Source organism: Poecilia formosa, unplaced genomic scaffold, assembly GCF_000485575.1.
Source record: "Poecilia formosa unplaced genomic scaffold, Poecilia_formosa-5.1.2 Scaffold16, whole genome shotgun sequence".
NCBI lineage: Eukaryota > Metazoa > Chordata > Actinopteri > Cyprinodontiformes > Poeciliidae > Poecilia > Poecilia formosa.
In genome coordinates this window covers 2,479,842-2,496,305 of record NW_006799955.1, presented here as the reverse complement: position 1 = coordinate 2,496,305, position 16,464 = coordinate 2,479,842, and the positions used below count along the sequence as shown (strand labels likewise).

The following is a 16,464-nucleotide window of genomic DNA, read 5'->3' as shown; positions in this document are numbered from 1 at the left end:
TCCTTTGGATACCTTTTAGAAAATAATAGATTTGAGGATTTTACTGTAGCACTTACTGAATGTTTGGCTCCTATAATATCTCACTGTCTTCACTGTCTTAGCTATCATCCGCTGCAAAGCAGAAAACTACAGTCAGCGGCAAATATCTGCAATTGCATGAAAACTAAAGAAGGGAAAGAAATCCACACCAACTGTCAGACAATGACCTGCACCTGCAGTGCCTCACCATTTTCTCAAAATTGACCAAATTGTCGATAAATGTTTTGTTGCCCTCGTGAGTGAATGTCATGTCTGTGGGAAATAAAAAAACAGGAAAACAAACGTGGAGAGTTAAAGGTGCTGGAGAAGCAGTGCAACACCAAAGCAATCGAAGTGCAATAAAAACGAACAGTTATCGAATCAACGGGGATGACCTTTTATCATCAGCGGCATGAAGGGAATGACGGGCGGGGCCAGTTTGGCGACTGTGAGTCGATACGCCCGGTGATTCCTGGACGGATCCTGCAGAAACATTGAGACGGTTCTGAGATCGGCTTTGCTACATCACAGCTTGAGTGCCTTGCAAAAGCTTTCATAAACTTGAACCTTTTCACATTTTGTCTCCTTACAACAATGTTTATTTTATAATGTGTGTTAGGTCAGTCCAAAGCATCATAATTACTTTTAGTAAAAGGAAAATTATATATTGCTCTCTCATTAGCTCCATGACGCTGCCACCCCCACGTTTCCCCGATTGTGTTATTTTTCTGTCACAGGAAGTGTTTTGCATCTGGGTAGAAAGAATGATTAAGCTTTCAAAAATTAGTTGTAAATAAAAACATAAAAAGTGTGATGCCTATGTCCATTTAGGCTATGTTACTGTAACACTTCTAAATGAAATCCAGTGCAACCGTTTGGCTTCTGTTGCCTAACGTGTACATAACTTGACGCAGTTTATTCTCAATACGAATCCAGCTGTTCTGTGAATGTCTCAGAGGTTTATTAGGGAACATCAACGAATAAACAGGAACCAATGCACTGTAAGTAGGTCAAGGAGAAAGTCGTCAGAAATGTTAAGTTGTTATACTTAGCATGTTTACACTTAGCATGAAACATGCTAAGCATGTTTTTCTTCTCATAGAATATATAAAATGTGTGCATTACACGTTTTTGTAATGTCCTTTGGGCTGTACTGCTGATTGTGTTTAAAAAAAAATAAAAAGAAGGACAGAAAATAATAATAAGACAAAATCCATCTGTCCTGAAGTGTGGCTTGTTGATGAGGAATAAGGCACGGTTTGACTTTAATAATATCCATAAGGAAAGACTTTAATAATATCCATAAGGTTCACAACACCAGGAAGACACAGGTACTAGATCATTAACTCAGGAAGAACAATGACGTGAACTATGACAAGGAACCACAAACTATGACTAAGACTAACAAATGACAAGGATTCAGCGGGGAGCAGGAGACACAGGTGAGGTTAAATACACAGGGGACAATCATGGAAACAAGAAACAGCTGGAACAACTCGGGGGCTAGACATGACAACTAAATTAAGTAATAAACACACACAAAAACCCTCAACCTTACGCAATCAATCTATCACCAGGAGAGAAGTAAAGACCCATCGACGTTCAACAGGGGTCATGGTAACATATCTGTAACTGATGATTTATTGAAGCAGCATGGCAGCTTCTACTGCTTTACCCATTCTGAAACGTAAAATGTTGTTTGTGTTTGTACTAAATGCATTTTCAGAGGACTGTTTTGTATGCACTCTGTGTAGTGCATTAAGTTCATATACGCATTCAATAAATTATGATCTGTGTTCCTGAGGCTTGTTTGTAGTATCAAAAGTATCGTTTAAAAAAAACAAACAACTTAAGCAGGTATTAAATAATATGCTCTTTGTTAACTCCACTTTTTTTTTTTATCAGATTGCTGTCATATTTAAACCTTAAAATGTATAGGCAATGTATCATTGTCCTTCCACCTCCCGGTTACGCACTGCTTCTTGTTTGTAAAAACCCCAATTAAATGACTTGAGGTTTGTGAAAAGTTTAATGGGTGTAAATACTTTTGCAAGGCACCCCAACTAATAAAAAGGGAAATTTACATTAAAGGCGTACCATTAGGTTTTCAAATTCTCCGTAAAACTTCTTAAACTTGCTGGGAAGTTTCTGCGGACGTAAACAAAATGGGAAGGTTAACCTGCAGTTTCAGATAGAGGACGACCAAACAACAAGTCACCCACCTCCCACGTCTGACTGAGCCTGCTCACTGCTGGGTGACTCAGCCCCAAAATGACGGCAAAAAAGGCATTTAGATTCTTGTACTCTTTACAGCTTCACAGAAGATATAAGAGGGAGGGTTACAATAAATTTACAATAAAAGTTCATTTTGAAAAAGCAACAAACTGGCCAATTCCCCAGAGAAAAGAGATCCACTTACTGAGCAGCGATCTTGATGAACTTCTTGAGGAGCTGAACTCTCTTGTTCAGCTGGGAACACAGACAAACCTCTGTAATTACCCAGAACTGAATCTCATTAAATCTCTGGAGGAAGAGATCCAGATTCACTGTGGTTTTCTTGACGTGCTGTCTCCCAAACGTGTGATAGATTAGTTCAAGCTGGAAGACATCAGAGAATTAAAAAAAAAACAACAACAAAGAAAAACAAGCTAGTATCACATTAGGGCCAGGAAATAAAGACAGTGTGTGCCAGCCTTGAAAGCAAATTTGATTAAACAGAACCTGCTAAGGCGTCCTTATTGCTCTATAAATACCTCGTGTACACAGTGGAAAAGCTCCCAGTCGTAGAAGGTCATGTGGTAAGCCACATCCTTGGAGCTCATCAATTCAAAATTGGCAAGAGACCCAAGAGACAGACCCTCCTGTTCAGACAGGGGCACCTGGGAGGCACAAGAGATCAGATTAAACCCTGAAACTTTCCACTCTTTTTTAACTTTGCAATCACAAATGCTAATGGATTGCATTGGGATTTTATACGATTGAATAAAGTGATATGTAACTGTGAGGCTTAATACAAAATACAAAACTTGCGCTTGTGGTTGAAATTTGCCAAATGATTTTAAAAAAATTCAAGTGTTATGAACATTTTCGCAAAACGCTATAAAACTGAAAAAGGCAAAGACACTTGAATCTGACTGTTGGTTAAAAATATAATAATGAAATTGTCCGTATGTACGATCAAATAAAAGTAGTTTTTTGGCATTAATGTAAGAACCGTGATGTTGGTATGTGATCATGATAAGTATTTGATTAAATCAACACACCAACACATCCAGCTGGTCCCTCTGGCAGGCAAAGAGCCGTCCGTTTATGCTGAGTGTGGAGAAGATGGAGACATCGTTTGGTTTGAAGACAACTTTCTCTGCCAAAAAGAAAACAAACCATAGTAAGATTTAAAAAAAAATAAAACAAACAAAAGAACTAGATTTATGTTGTCTCAACATAAATCTAGTTACGTTAAAAATAAGAACTAATTTATGAATGCCGACATTCAAATACCTTTAACCATCTAAACCTAAAACATTGAATTTAGTCACACAAACTAATTACTTCAAATAAACATAACATTGAGAAAACTCTGGCAACTTCTCTCAAAATGTTAATAGCCAATCTTGACAATAAATTATCTTTCTGTGCTATACATTTTTGAAACAGCTTCTATTGAAAAGCACAGCATAAAAGCAATAAATAAAGTAATGACCAGATTTGATGGCATGTCTTTTTAAACTGCAGTCTGGTTTTAAAGTGTGCTGGAAATCTCATTGTAGCATTTATCCAGAATCCTTCTAAGAACTGTTCTTATTACATCCTTACTTTAATCTCATTTTGTAATAATAAACAGGAAATTAGCTTTAGGAATATAGTCTGATGATGGTAGTTTTTTTTTTCCTCACAGTTTTATTGTAACTCTTTTCTAATCAGCTGAAAGAAAAGTGACCAAGTTGATTGGGTTTTTTCTAAAATTTTTCTACAAATATCATTTAAAAAGAAATACATTTAAAGACTCAAATAAATAAAAAAAATTATGCAAAGGGTTTTGGATTAAAAAATATATTTTATAGTTAACTACATTTGTGTTTCATGTTCAATCCCAACCATTTCCTCGTCATGTACAGCTGCTGCTCTCACCTCCTGCTGAACTGAGGCCGACCAGGATGAGATCCTCCGCTGACCCCAGCTTGTCGGCCACGGCCTCCAGGACCTCCCTGACCGAGGAGGCGACCGGGACCCGGATGGTGGTGTAGGTGTGGTCGCAGCAGTAGACTTTGAACAGGACTGGATGTAAGAATGGGAGGAAACGGAAGAAAAAGTGGGATACAGGATTCAATCTCTTATCTCATCGGTGATGAGAAAACAAAGGCACACCCTTTTTTGTGAATTGGAGTGAATATACGTATGAAATTGTAAATTATTTGCGAATAAAAATCTGGAAAATTGCAACAACGGCTTACATTAAGACTTCTTTTCGGTGATACGTGTAAATAAAATGCAGCAGATTCTACACACTCGTTATTTATTAAATAAAGGAGGTAAAAATGCACCTCTGCATTCACAATGTTTTAAAATCAACATCAGAAGCAACAACATACTAGAAGCCATTTTTCAATGACTACCAGTTTCTCACAGTTCCTCTCTTTATACATTTCTTTCATTGCTTGCATGATCCAGATTCAACCAGTACGCAGCTGTCACACACTTTACTTTACAGAAGAGCTTATGGTCTTCTCAGTGACTGCAAGGTTACACTTATTGTATTTCAATAATTACAACTAAAAGTGGATGTCCTTTATTTTTACCATAACTGCACAAGACTTTTCCGCACTTACTTTCATCGTCTCCTTTGATGGGTTGCCGTTTCTGAAGTTTCTCGTCTACCATATTGAAATGCTGCAGAAGGACTTTGTGCTGCAACAGAGAACATGTTCATAAAGCAGCAACAGAAAACATCTGCATTAAAATGTCAATCTAACTTAATTAGCTGTCTACCTTTCTCTGTGAGGATCTGGCATCGTCTGCACTAAAAAAGTAGAACCAACAGATGGGTTTGATATGTGTTAGTCCTATAATTTACTAATGGAAAACAGTATTTAGACCACATATCCATACAATTTATAATAGCTAATCCTAACTAACCTGCTTTTTATGATTTTCTCCAGCTCTGTCAGCTGATCCCTGAGGGCTGGAAGCACTTTGGCATCTTCTGAAACAGCCACGAGAAACTCCTGTAAAAAAACAACAACCTTTGAGTGCAAACAAGACTTAAAACGAGATAAAGTCACGCCAATTTGAATATTTGGCCAGCAAATATTGACACACCTTTGGGAAACTGAAATACAGAAACTTATTTATTAATTAATTAATTTATTTATTTATTCAAGATATCCAAGATAGAAGAATCTCTAAGAATTTGAGTACTGAGACATCATAATTGATCCATTAATCCAAATCTCCTAAATATGTGTATTTCTGAGGCCTTTTTTAAAAAGTTAGTTTTTGCTGTTTTCCATAAACATGCTGAAATGGAAACCATTCTGTTTGGATTGAAATATCCACTAACCAGATAATTTTTTTAACATCTAAATCTTAGCACATCTGTGACTTTTCCAAAGGTGATTACAGTCAGCTGCTTTTGTTATGACTGTTTTAGACCCACTGACCTCAAGGAAGACCATGTCCTGCTGCTGCAGATGTTCTCCATGCACAGCAGCCCATTTCATCACCAGGCGGATCACCCGGCGCTTGTTGTTGAGCGTGTAGTCCAGCTTCTCCATCTCCGAGTCCTGTGAGGCCTGGGCGTGGTAGCTGCACTGCCGTTAAAGATCAACTAAACTACAGCAAAAACCACATTTCACTGGGAAGAAGACTTTTCTTTAATGTAGGCAAAAGGATATTGGTCGCTCAGCACAGGACATAGCCGACTGTTCGGGATGAAGACACAGTGCGTGAGCACAAAATCATCTAAGGCCGAATCTGAGACAAATAACAGCGAAGATTCAGTTAATGGCACATCAAAGACACCTTCAAACACATGGCCGGGTCGGTCCCCTCTGCAGGGAAAGTGAAAACCATATGCATCGCCACACATGATGGTAATTAGATCAGCTCTGCGATGTGGAGCTAATTATAGATGGGAACAAACGGGTCATCGCAGCAGAGACCACCAAGGACAGATCAGAGAGATAAAACACCCGGCATATCAAAAAACTGCTGGGCGAATTTGTATTCAGCCTCTTTACTCTGATACCCCCTAAACAAAACCCAGAGATTCAGAGCTTAGGTGGAGAAAATCAATACATGTCAATTAATTATGTATCCCCACAAAGGCCACAGGAGGGTGGAGGAAGGCGCTCAGCTCAGACCAAACCACAACATTACGCAATGAAAGAAATATATAGAACAAGAAAACTGTCTTTTCTCCACTGCTCATTATAATTTGAGGTTGCAATATTATGAAATGTGAAAAAACCCAAGGCAGTGTGGCTGAGAACTCTTCACAGTAAATGATAGATATCATTAAATTATATATGGTAATAACGCAAGTCTCTTGTGTTTGACACAATGGGCAGCACCTGACTCAGTGAACTGGGAATCCGACCGCATCATTTCGAGAAGGTGCTCCAAAATCTTCTCCGGCGTCCCGGACATGATGTTGTATCTGAAGCAACACGACACAACAAACACACACACACACACGCACACACACACACACACACACACACACACACACACACACACACACACACACACCCTTCATTAATCAAGATACACAGACTCTTAATGCCTAGTGGCACCACTGCGGCCCCTCAGCTGATTTCTCTTCCTTCGGTGTGTGGCTGTGATTGGCTCATTTGAAAACAATCCTATTTACAATCAGTGCTCCTGAAGATGAAGAAGAGGAGAAGAGCCACAAAAATAATCCTAGCAAATATATTTATAAAAAAAAAAAACAAAAAAAACTTGGAGCATCTCCCCCACACATGAAGGGGGACGAACACAAACCTCCCTTGGTTGTTTTTATTACTTGATAACAGCGTGGCAAGAGGGAAGGGCGCCATGAAAGCAGGGACGTGTCTTCCCTTCTCGCGGGGTAGTCTTGACACTCTTGTGTGTCAAGAGTGGAGTTGATTAGAGGGCAACCCTGAACAAGTAATTGTGGCTTGCCAAGCCTCCTTTCCCCCCCAGGAGCCAGGCCATCATTACCATTAATGTGTCTCTGTGCATCTCAGCCACCGTGGGGCAGTGACAGATGCCTCTATTAGGAGGAAACACTTACTGGCAGCAGAGCATCTGATGCAGCTTTACTTCACACTCACCCTTAGGATCAGACTGAGACAAATGACTCTGCTTTGTGACAGTTATCTATCTATCTATCTATCTATCTATCTATCTATCTATCTATTGCAAATCAGTCACAGGCTTTAGCTGCTTGCAGTTTGCATCTGAATGTCATGAGAAGTTTGTTAATGTTTTGTCATCTGATTTACTTTGAGTGCGAGTGCTGCAGCATTGTTACAGCACTTACACAGCTGGTACAGATTCTTTTTACTGTATGCTTCCAGTCTATGGCTGTAGACTGTCACGCTGAGATGAAGCTGCTTTTATGTCACAATGGAGTTGGATTGAAACGACTCACAGCTGAGTTATGGTGGGAATATTTGATTTGTGTTTGTATGACTAAAGATTAATATGGTGAAAGTAAACTGAGTTTTTGTGAGGGTTTCAGATGGCAGGGAGTGACATTAAGCCAACACAAATTTTCTCTTAAGACAACCATCATGAATCATCACCATCCGAAACGTCGCTGGTGAGTGAGTTTAGTGTACAATAATACAGACCATGCAATGCTGGTGAAGTGTCGCGCACTTGAACGCTACACATAAATGGCTCTCCTTAAATGCCTGTGATGGGTGTCCAACATCCATCTCTGAACTGGTTGGTGTGTTTAATTACTTGTGGTGAGCTGCAGAGGATCCCTGGACAGAGTTTCGGCTGCTGCTGAGACTCTTCTCCAACACCAGAACATCTTGGCCGTGCTCCTTCAGACGCACTGTGTTGGCCTCCACATCCTTTGTAGTAAATACAAGCAGACAAAGTGAATACATCTATGTTGTTAATTAAAAAAAGGAAAAGTTGGAAATCTTATAGAAAGTGTTTGAAAAGCTGCATTTATTGTTTTTTGCAGACTTTGATGTTGGTGATTTGACTCTCAGAAAGCCACTCTGTCAGGTGAGAGAGTCCTTAAAATACAGCTTTTTCTTTTTTGTTAAAAAACTTATAACAGGATATGTGGTTTCCCATAAGATGATTTACTCTAAAAGTTGGTATTTAACACCAAACAATCAGCTGTAGCCTCATTTCAGAAGACAAACGTTTGACTGCGTTGCTACGTCATTTCCAGCAGAGGGCGATAGTGTTTTTTCTGATATTTGCAGAGCGTCACAAGACGCTGACCTTAAACTCACCCTTAAAATCCTGTTGAAGTCCTCCTTGTCCACTCTCAGGAAATGACAGTCGTCCTCTCGAAGGACAATGGAGGCAGCTCTGGGGGCGTCATTGACCAGCGCCAGCTTCCCAAAGTCGTCTCCTTCGTAGAGCGTGCAGACAACACCCTGCGCAAAGCAGCACGCTGATCAGTAACTAACAGTCCAACAAAGGTAAGAATCAGAGGACCTTTATGAGGTGAATAATCACCTACTTTTCCATAGATGACAACATTCACCGAGCCTTTTAATATAATGTACCAGGATGTGCCCTCTTCTCCTTGATGGAACACTGGGAGAAAAAAAACAACAACATTCTGGGATTTGCCATATTTATCATCAGATAAATAATCTAAATATACTCACACACTGTTCCTGCCCTTTCATGGGATTCAAAGATGAGAACTCCTGCTAGTTCCCTCTTTACCTGTCCAATGCAGGAGAGAATGATTAAAATGTGGGAGAGACCTATTCTAACCTGAACTCAAGTGTTTCCTTGAGTACAATAAATTTTACAACAGCTAAAAGTAAACGCTGTAGCACGCCAAGTGTTTTGAATCGACTAACACAGCAGTAACACTAATTTACGATTTACTTTTTGGCAGGTGTAGTGAAATAGTCACACATTTTGCCACATTACAACCACTAATTTCAGTGTGTTTTATTGTGATTCCATTGGAGAGACTGACAATTATAGATTTTTTAGGACACAGAAAACTGTTAGTAACTCACAGTGGTGGACAGGTGAGATAAGGCCTTTATATGGAGCAGTTCTTCATAAATTATCTCCAAGTCATCCGGTGTTCTTTCAGACGGCCTAAAAAAAAAAAAAGAAAGAAAGGAAACAGGCTAAAGAAACCAAAAGCTGTCTGAAAGATCTCACTGTTCTGTGGCGAGAGCCGTGTCAGAGCCCTACGGTTTCCTCAGGATCATCCTCATAAGAGCATCTGGCCCAATTTGCGACAGGAAGAGCAGAGTGTCCTGCAGCTCCTCCTGGCTCTCCCTTCTTTCCTCCTCACTGGGTATCAAAGCGTCCTCCTGCTCGTCGTCCAGGAAGCGGTAGAAAAGGTACTTGTCCTGGAAGACCGTCTCTCCATCCACTGCATCACAGCGCAGATAGTCAGACTATCATTTAAAAACATATGTAAAAAGTTTCTGTGATTGTCTCGCATGCCGAGGCAAACGTCGTGCAGGTTCTAACCGTGGTTGAGGACGCCTTCCTCCAGCAGCACCTGCCACATGCCCACAGCCTGAATGCGGGAATGGACGCAGGAGCACTGCAGCATCTGCCAGTCCACCAACTCTGTCCCCACACAGCACTGCCTGGAGAAAACAAAAGTCTCCATAAGAACTTAGAGGAAGATGAGAAATTATGTAATATTTTAATCACCTTGGTAACACTTTAGTTGAAGGGGTGTGCATAAGACAGACATAGTACTGTCATAAACCTGATACAACACCTGCTATGAACGTGAAGGAGTTTTTATGAATGGTTATGACTGTTCGATAAATAATGACACTTCCAATGCAAAGCTAACACTTTCAATGGACTTTTAGTGCAAGTGTCATTAAAAGTGTCATTATTTACCAAATAATGCACAGTTAGTCATCTTAATGCCCTTTTATGAAACAATGCATATTAAAAGTGTCATAATTTACTGAATGACACTTTATGACAACAGTTATAAACATTTATGAAGACGTTTTCACGTCCATAACAGTTTCTCTTGATTCTTTTTATCTGATTGTCTGCGTTGTTCATGTCAGTGGGATTTGCTGGTATTTCCTACAGTCGCTGGACAAGAGGCGGATTCCTGGACAGACCTCCAATCTATCTCAGAGACAACACACAACCCTCTTCTTCATTATGCTCTAGTTTAATATGAATGAGGAGCCGTTTGTAACCAAGCCTCTCACTGTCAAAGTCTGGTCACTGAAAATAAACTCCTGATAAAATAAAAACCATAAAGAAAAAAAAAAAACTGAATATGTGGAATGATGCATGGCAACTTATTGGTGAGAAAAGGAATGTAGTGAGCACTCTGGCCACAAATATCACAGAAAATACAAGTTAAAAGAAGAAATTTCTTCTCAATCAAAAAAAAAATTGTTTTTTATTTCGGAAGCAGTTATTTTAATAGAATGACTTAAAATAACTGTAAATAATTATTACACAATTACAATGAATCTTCGTTTAAAGATTCATTGTATTTATTTTAGATTCATTGTATTTATTTTAGACCTATTGTTACTAAGGTTTGAGTCTAAAAAAGCTTCCCTGTGTTTAAGGGAAGGAACAACCCAAAGCAGAGGGAAGAGGAAACAATACAGTTCATGCCACAAATAGGACAGAAAACTCAAATAGGAAGTCAACAGCCAGACCGTCAAGACAAGTCAGGAATCAGGATCATGATTTCATTTATTTTGTGTGGGGTTTTTTTCTTTCCCTCTGTCAATATAAAACATTTGCTGATATCTACAGATTGTGTTAAATCATTATCTACTCCCGCTATCCACCTTTAGCTTACTGTGGTTTGAGATGTTTTTCTGTCTGAGTCAAGTGAAAGAGAGAGTGTTTGACTGCAGCTACCGTCTGATTGTGTAACACCATTTCCTCTCTCCTTCCAACCACCATTTGTGTTGCATCAACTTTTTTAGGGCCAAACCACTTATCAAGAGGTCTACAGACTGACAGTGGCATAACATACAGTGTCCTCATAGTATTATTTTCACTTTATTATTGTAGCGCTGCCAAACCCTCTTGAGTAAGACTTTAGACACATTGGGTCCTTCATCGCCGAGGTGAGCTGTAGGCAGACTGGAATCACAACCGAGTGCTTTTCTCAATAGTTTGGTTTCCGTTTGGTTTCCAAGCTACTGCTCTCAGACAACATTTTTCCTGACCTCCTCCCCCTCACTGAATAAATTGGCATACAAATTCTCATTTTCTGAACTAATGGAAATGTCACTATCCCTACTTCTGCACTGATGTCTGAGTCTAGCTTTCAAGCTTGGCATCGTCAGGGTTCAAAGACTTTCATCTATTTTCTCAGCTCGACTCTGCTTTTTTCTTTTAGATTCTTGTAATGGAAGCAGATAAATCGCACGTATGCTACAACTCTGAGCACAGTTAACAGGGATTAGCTGTAAAGTTGTGTTGTTCATAGTCTTTCATCAGAATCCCAGAGTTACAAAATGCCAACTAACCTGTACGTTTTAAGATGATACTTTCTGTCTCGGATCATGTGAGGCACTCTGGAAAGGATGGCATGGCGGAGAATCTTCCCCGCTCGCAGGATCTTCTCAGAGGGAACCTATTATTGTAATAACATTCATATTTTACAACTGAGTTCTGAGTCCTCTGAGATGAGGACTGAAGTTTCTACCTGAGTAGGACTTTTAGTATGAAGTTTGGCCGGACTTTCAGGAAAGGACTTCTGCAAAATGAAATAAAACAGAAAAGGTTTTTTCAACTGACTTGGAGGAGAAATTATGGCTTATGGAAAAAAAGACATAAAGAGTGAAAAGCCATTGTATGCTCAGGAGCCCTTCGTCTAAATCAGGCCATGTCTGCCTTTCTGTACAGTCAGGTTTTTATGAATCTTGAATAAAGTATTTTCTTGCTGCAGTTGGACACATAATATATTTTTCCATCACTTTTGTCTCTTGCTGAGACCAAAGGAGCTGCAAACGTCTGACATTCAAGAAGCTTTGGGAATGACCCAGAAATCATTGCAACTCAATCATGTTCGCAGCTGATTTTGGGCTTCATGTTTTATTTACATCAATGAGGAAATTTACTGGCACTATTTTTTCTGCTAGGCAAAAAGCACATTTGCTTAATTGCAACAAAAAAAGCAACCATACACTTATCTGCTTTTATTTTTATTTTTTTTCACAAAAGTCAACAACTCCGTGTTGTGACTAAACTTCATGTCTGAACAAAGCAGGCACCATAAATCTGTTGCGGTGCCACACTATCAAGCAGGAAATGAGCGCCGGGGAAAGGTGGGACAGGAACTATTCAGGATGGAGACAAAAACTCCAGTCACCTTGTTTATTTTGGGGCTAAGCTTAAAACAGCTTTCTCATTCTTTATTCCCATCCAAGCATAAAGGAGTGAGTAAAATACTAAAATATGTCAAGGGAATCAATTCACAGCTTGTCTGCTTTCTCTAAGATACAAGGTAAAAAAAAAGGATGCATCATCTTAAGCTCTTTTGATTTGCCTTTGCATGATTTAAAATCTAAATGCAGTACTCTTCAAATTGATTGGCACAACTGATGAAAAAAAATCTCAACAGAACCTGGAAATCATATTTTACTCTAGTAGAATAATCTCACCCTGAAATGTTTGTTACTATTATTATTAGTTTCTGGCTCCGGTGCTTAAATAAAAGATTATTTTACCTTTATGAGAGGTGATTAAAAGTGATGTAGGTACAGTAATACAAAGACATTGAGATATTGTGTCGTTCTACAATAAGAAATACCTTATTTGGATGTTTGGACACTGACACAAATGAATTGCTGCTTATGTTCTCCTTTTCTGGCATTCCTATTGGAAAAGAGAGAACACAATAAAATATGCAGAGTAAAAAAGTAAAACAAAACTGATTTTTTTTTTAGGAAAAACAAACAATCCACAGGCAACACTTGACTGATTCAAAACCTTATTTGACAAACAAGACAAGTAAAGAAAGAAGTTTTGTTTAAATGTTGCGAGTTATGAGGAGAGTTGTCAAACCTCTTGCTCATTAAGTTTTCCACAATCCAGGTGGCATTGGGGGATTAATTACTGCCATCATTTCAGCTTTGCGAGATCAAATCAAAACAAATAATTTATTTGGTTTTAGCACTTCACTGCTGTGAATAATTAAAAATGCCAGTCTCTGCTGCTGTAAGTGTTAAAACCAGACTGTGCTACATGCATGACTGGAATAAATCAAGCATGGCCGAATTTAAAAGCACCTTGCTGTTAGCGCCCATATTGCGTAAAGGAGCAGGACTTGAATGGCAAGCTGTTAAAACATGCTTTATTTATATGATGCAGCTACAAATCCATTCAGCTGCTTTGAACAAGAAAGAGTACAGCACTTTCCACCCTGCGACTCCCGTTCGACATCTGTCACAATGTAAGCAATCATAAAACATAAGTTGTAAATCCCACAGGAACTGGACTGCAAGCTACAAAAACAGAGAGAGTATTTCTTTTTCAATGCTGTTGCATGATGGAAACAAGATTACAGGCTTCCATAAAACCTCAACTTGAGAAGATGAGTCTATTATAAAGCAACCATTTATCCGTTACGCTTGACAAATATTGAGCAGCATCTAGTTCGCCCGCCACCTGTAAACCAGCAGTTTCTGGATTTTCTTCCCGCACACTGCTGCTCATCATTTTTATGATGCGTGATGTAAAATCTGGTTACAACAGCTCTCAGAGCCAATATTGAGTTAACTTGCAGCAGAAAACTGTGTTTCAGATTTTATCAAAACATCAGAGGATCGAGTGGGGGATTGGGATCACGGAGACAGAAATAACACTGGGTTGTTTTCTGCTAATTCTCAGTTTAGCTGGCTTTTATTAAACAAGAACCCCTTCAGTATAATCTTCTTCATGTACTCTTCATCTATAATAGTTTTAGTTGACTTTAATCTTTCTAATTTAAGTCTTAAATGTGGGCTTAATCTCCAATAAGTCACAATATAAGTGTAAAACAACCATTAATACTGTAAGAACTTAAACAATAGAGAAAATACCATAAAACAAAACAAACAAAAAAAAGAGCATCTCTGAAATACTCACTGTCAGATCCATTGCTGTCCATGACGCCATAGGGTGGAGCGAGAAGTCCAGCCATGCAGTGGTGAAATTTCTGCAAAACAAAGCCATAAATATGGTTTTAATTTGAACAATTTAAAGTCAAATCAATAATTTAGCAATCTTTATACATATTCTTTAAATAAAGTTCAATACAGCATTGGAAATACTGACATAGAATTGGAACCAAATCTATAAAGTACACACACTACTATTAAATCATTTTATTCCCGTTTCTAAGCTAAGATTTTAAAACCATATTGCTACGTTAAAATATTTAGTCTGATTCGGGGTCACATTAAAGCAGCAAAGGCTAGCCAGCAGCGCAATCTGGTGTTTATCGGCTACTTGAGCCCAGATAACATGCTCTGTTATGTCTGAACACATAGGAACAGCAACAACTTTCAACTCATCCAGAACCAGGCCAACAATATGCTAGTGAACTATTGCAATACTAAAAAACTTAACTTGGAGCGAACAAAAGAAACCCTGATACACTCAGTAATGCATGAGCTGCACTCTGTGTCTCTGCTGCAGCAGTTCAAGTGTGCACTCAGTTTGTGGGTGGGGAAATTAGATAATTTAGGGTTCTAGCCCTGAGGGGCACATCTACACAGAGCTGGAGTTTAATGTAAAAATCATTAAGCCTGTTTACCAGGTTTGGCCATAAATCAGAGTAAGCTGCTTCCTGGTACTGCTGATGGCTCTTGAATGCAACTTAAGAGACCACCAGAATGATTACTGTACCCCCCGTAGGAAGCATAAATCTGGGTACAGAATTTCAGAGCAGTCCATTTGGTGAGTGTCAATAAATTCCTCTGTGGACTACAAATATTAAAAGTAGTTTTACGATTCAACCTACAATGCCAAACATGAAGGCAATGAGTTTTAACACAAAGACAGAAAAATCTGTCTTTACACTGTTTTTTTGCACCTTACTATATGTCACACTTGGTTATGTCACAACCAACTTTTGTGGATCTGTCTGCTACCTTTTGTTCAGATTTTTCATTCCCACCATGTTATCTAAAGTAAACAAATGCCTGCCTGATTCTTACTGGTTAAATGTGCAATGTCATTCCCTCAGTGCTAAGCTACCGTGCTGTGTTGTGTTAAAAGAGAACATGGTACATGCTGGATGTCACATGAATGGCATGTTTTCCTTGTTTGCTAAGTGGTGTGTGTGCTTCGCTTTCCCTTTTCTTTTCCTAATATGGTAAATTGAAAATCAATGGGATATGTCAGCTAACACGTAGGGGGCAAAAGACATGCGAATGGCCAGCAACACCTCCAAGCCCCGGACCTCACCCGACTCTAAACCAAACTGGTTTCTCGAACATGACAATGAGTTCACTATGCAATCTCTGAAAGCTCAGCTGACAAATCTGCAGGATTCTTGTGATGCTATCATGTCAATATGAAGCGAAACCTGTCAGGAAAAGTTGAATCTATACCATGAAAAATTAGGGAAGTTTTAAAGGTGAAAGTGCCCCATAAGTGTAAGTATCTTTTGTTTGCAGAGCCAGAAATAATATGAAGTAAAACCAGAAAGGTAATCTATTGATCTGGGGTGTAACCAACTCGTCTTGTTTCCACATACAGAGCACTCAGCTGCAATCTCTTTTGTTGTGTATTTTTTTCCTGTTGCCTAAAGAAAATATCCTGCCTCTCTGCTTCTCATTAGTGTACTCTCTGGTGAAAGAGACCGTCCTCCATCAAGCAGTCCAACATGCAAAAGAAAAAGGAAATCATTCTCTCTGTCCCTGCATGTTTCCTTGGAGGTTAAGAGTGTTTTTGCAACTTTATCCCTGTTGGTGTTAACATACAAGTAGGACTCAATGCCTAGAGGACAGTATTATATAAAAATAGTATTCACTGTTTAAAGTGAAATTTAAAACCTCTCTTGTATTTGTGGGAGTGATTTCCAGTTTTATTCCAGATCAGATATGGTGAGATTATTAAGCAACTTCTGTCTCACAACCCCGCAGTGCCCAGTGGCAACATAGATATTACATAATGAACGCAATGAATAATCGTTCTGCACCACTGCGTTCATGCAAATGTCATGTTTTTGTTTACAATGCTGATGCAACAGAAGGTCAACTCGTATGCAGCCAAAGAGCCAAAAGCAAATCATGCTTT

General features: G+C 39.0%; 1 protein-coding gene across 7 annotated transcripts in view; it reads right to left on the bottom strand.

The window, feature by feature from the left end:
* rapgef4a (Rap guanine nucleotide exchange factor 4a) overlaps positions 1-16,464 on the bottom strand; it is a 33,774-nt gene that overhangs the window by 1,630 nt on the left and 15,680 nt on the right. For all 7 annotated transcript variants that reach the window (XM_007546477.2, XM_007546478.2, XM_016668653.1 and 4 more), the window contains 26 exons: positions 14,308-14,377; positions 12,992-13,056; positions 11,885-11,935; positions 11,706-11,812; positions 9,700-9,821; positions 9,415-9,598; positions 9,231-9,315; positions 8,865-8,925; positions 8,714-8,790; positions 8,481-8,627; positions 7,969-8,084; positions 6,588-6,673; positions 5,910-5,988; positions 5,676-5,820; positions 5,152-5,240; positions 5,005-5,035; positions 4,845-4,923; positions 4,147-4,293; positions 3,282-3,379; positions 2,772-2,897; positions 2,438-2,616; positions 2,241-2,331; positions 2,116-2,166; positions 414-501; positions 227-291; positions 57-111 (listed from right to left, as the gene is read on the bottom strand). In XM_007546477.2, coding sequence (XP_007546539.1) covers positions 57-111; positions 227-291; positions 414-501; positions 2,116-2,166; positions 2,241-2,331; positions 2,438-2,616; positions 2,772-2,897; positions 3,282-3,379; positions 4,147-4,293; positions 4,845-4,923; positions 5,005-5,035; positions 5,152-5,240; positions 5,676-5,820; positions 5,910-5,988; positions 6,588-6,673; positions 7,969-8,084; positions 8,481-8,627; positions 8,714-8,790; positions 8,865-8,925; positions 9,231-9,315; positions 9,415-9,598; positions 9,700-9,821; positions 11,706-11,812; positions 11,885-11,935; positions 12,992-13,056; positions 14,308-14,377 — 2,494 coding nt within the window. The remainder of the gene's footprint in view (positions 1-56; positions 112-226; positions 292-413; positions 502-2,115; positions 2,167-2,240; positions 2,332-2,437; positions 2,617-2,771; positions 2,898-3,281; positions 3,380-4,146; positions 4,294-4,844; positions 4,924-5,004; positions 5,036-5,151; positions 5,241-5,675; positions 5,821-5,909; positions 5,989-6,587; positions 6,674-7,968; positions 8,085-8,480; positions 8,628-8,713; positions 8,791-8,864; positions 8,926-9,230; positions 9,316-9,414; positions 9,599-9,699; positions 9,822-11,705; positions 11,813-11,884; positions 11,936-12,991; positions 13,057-14,307; positions 14,378-16,464) is intronic.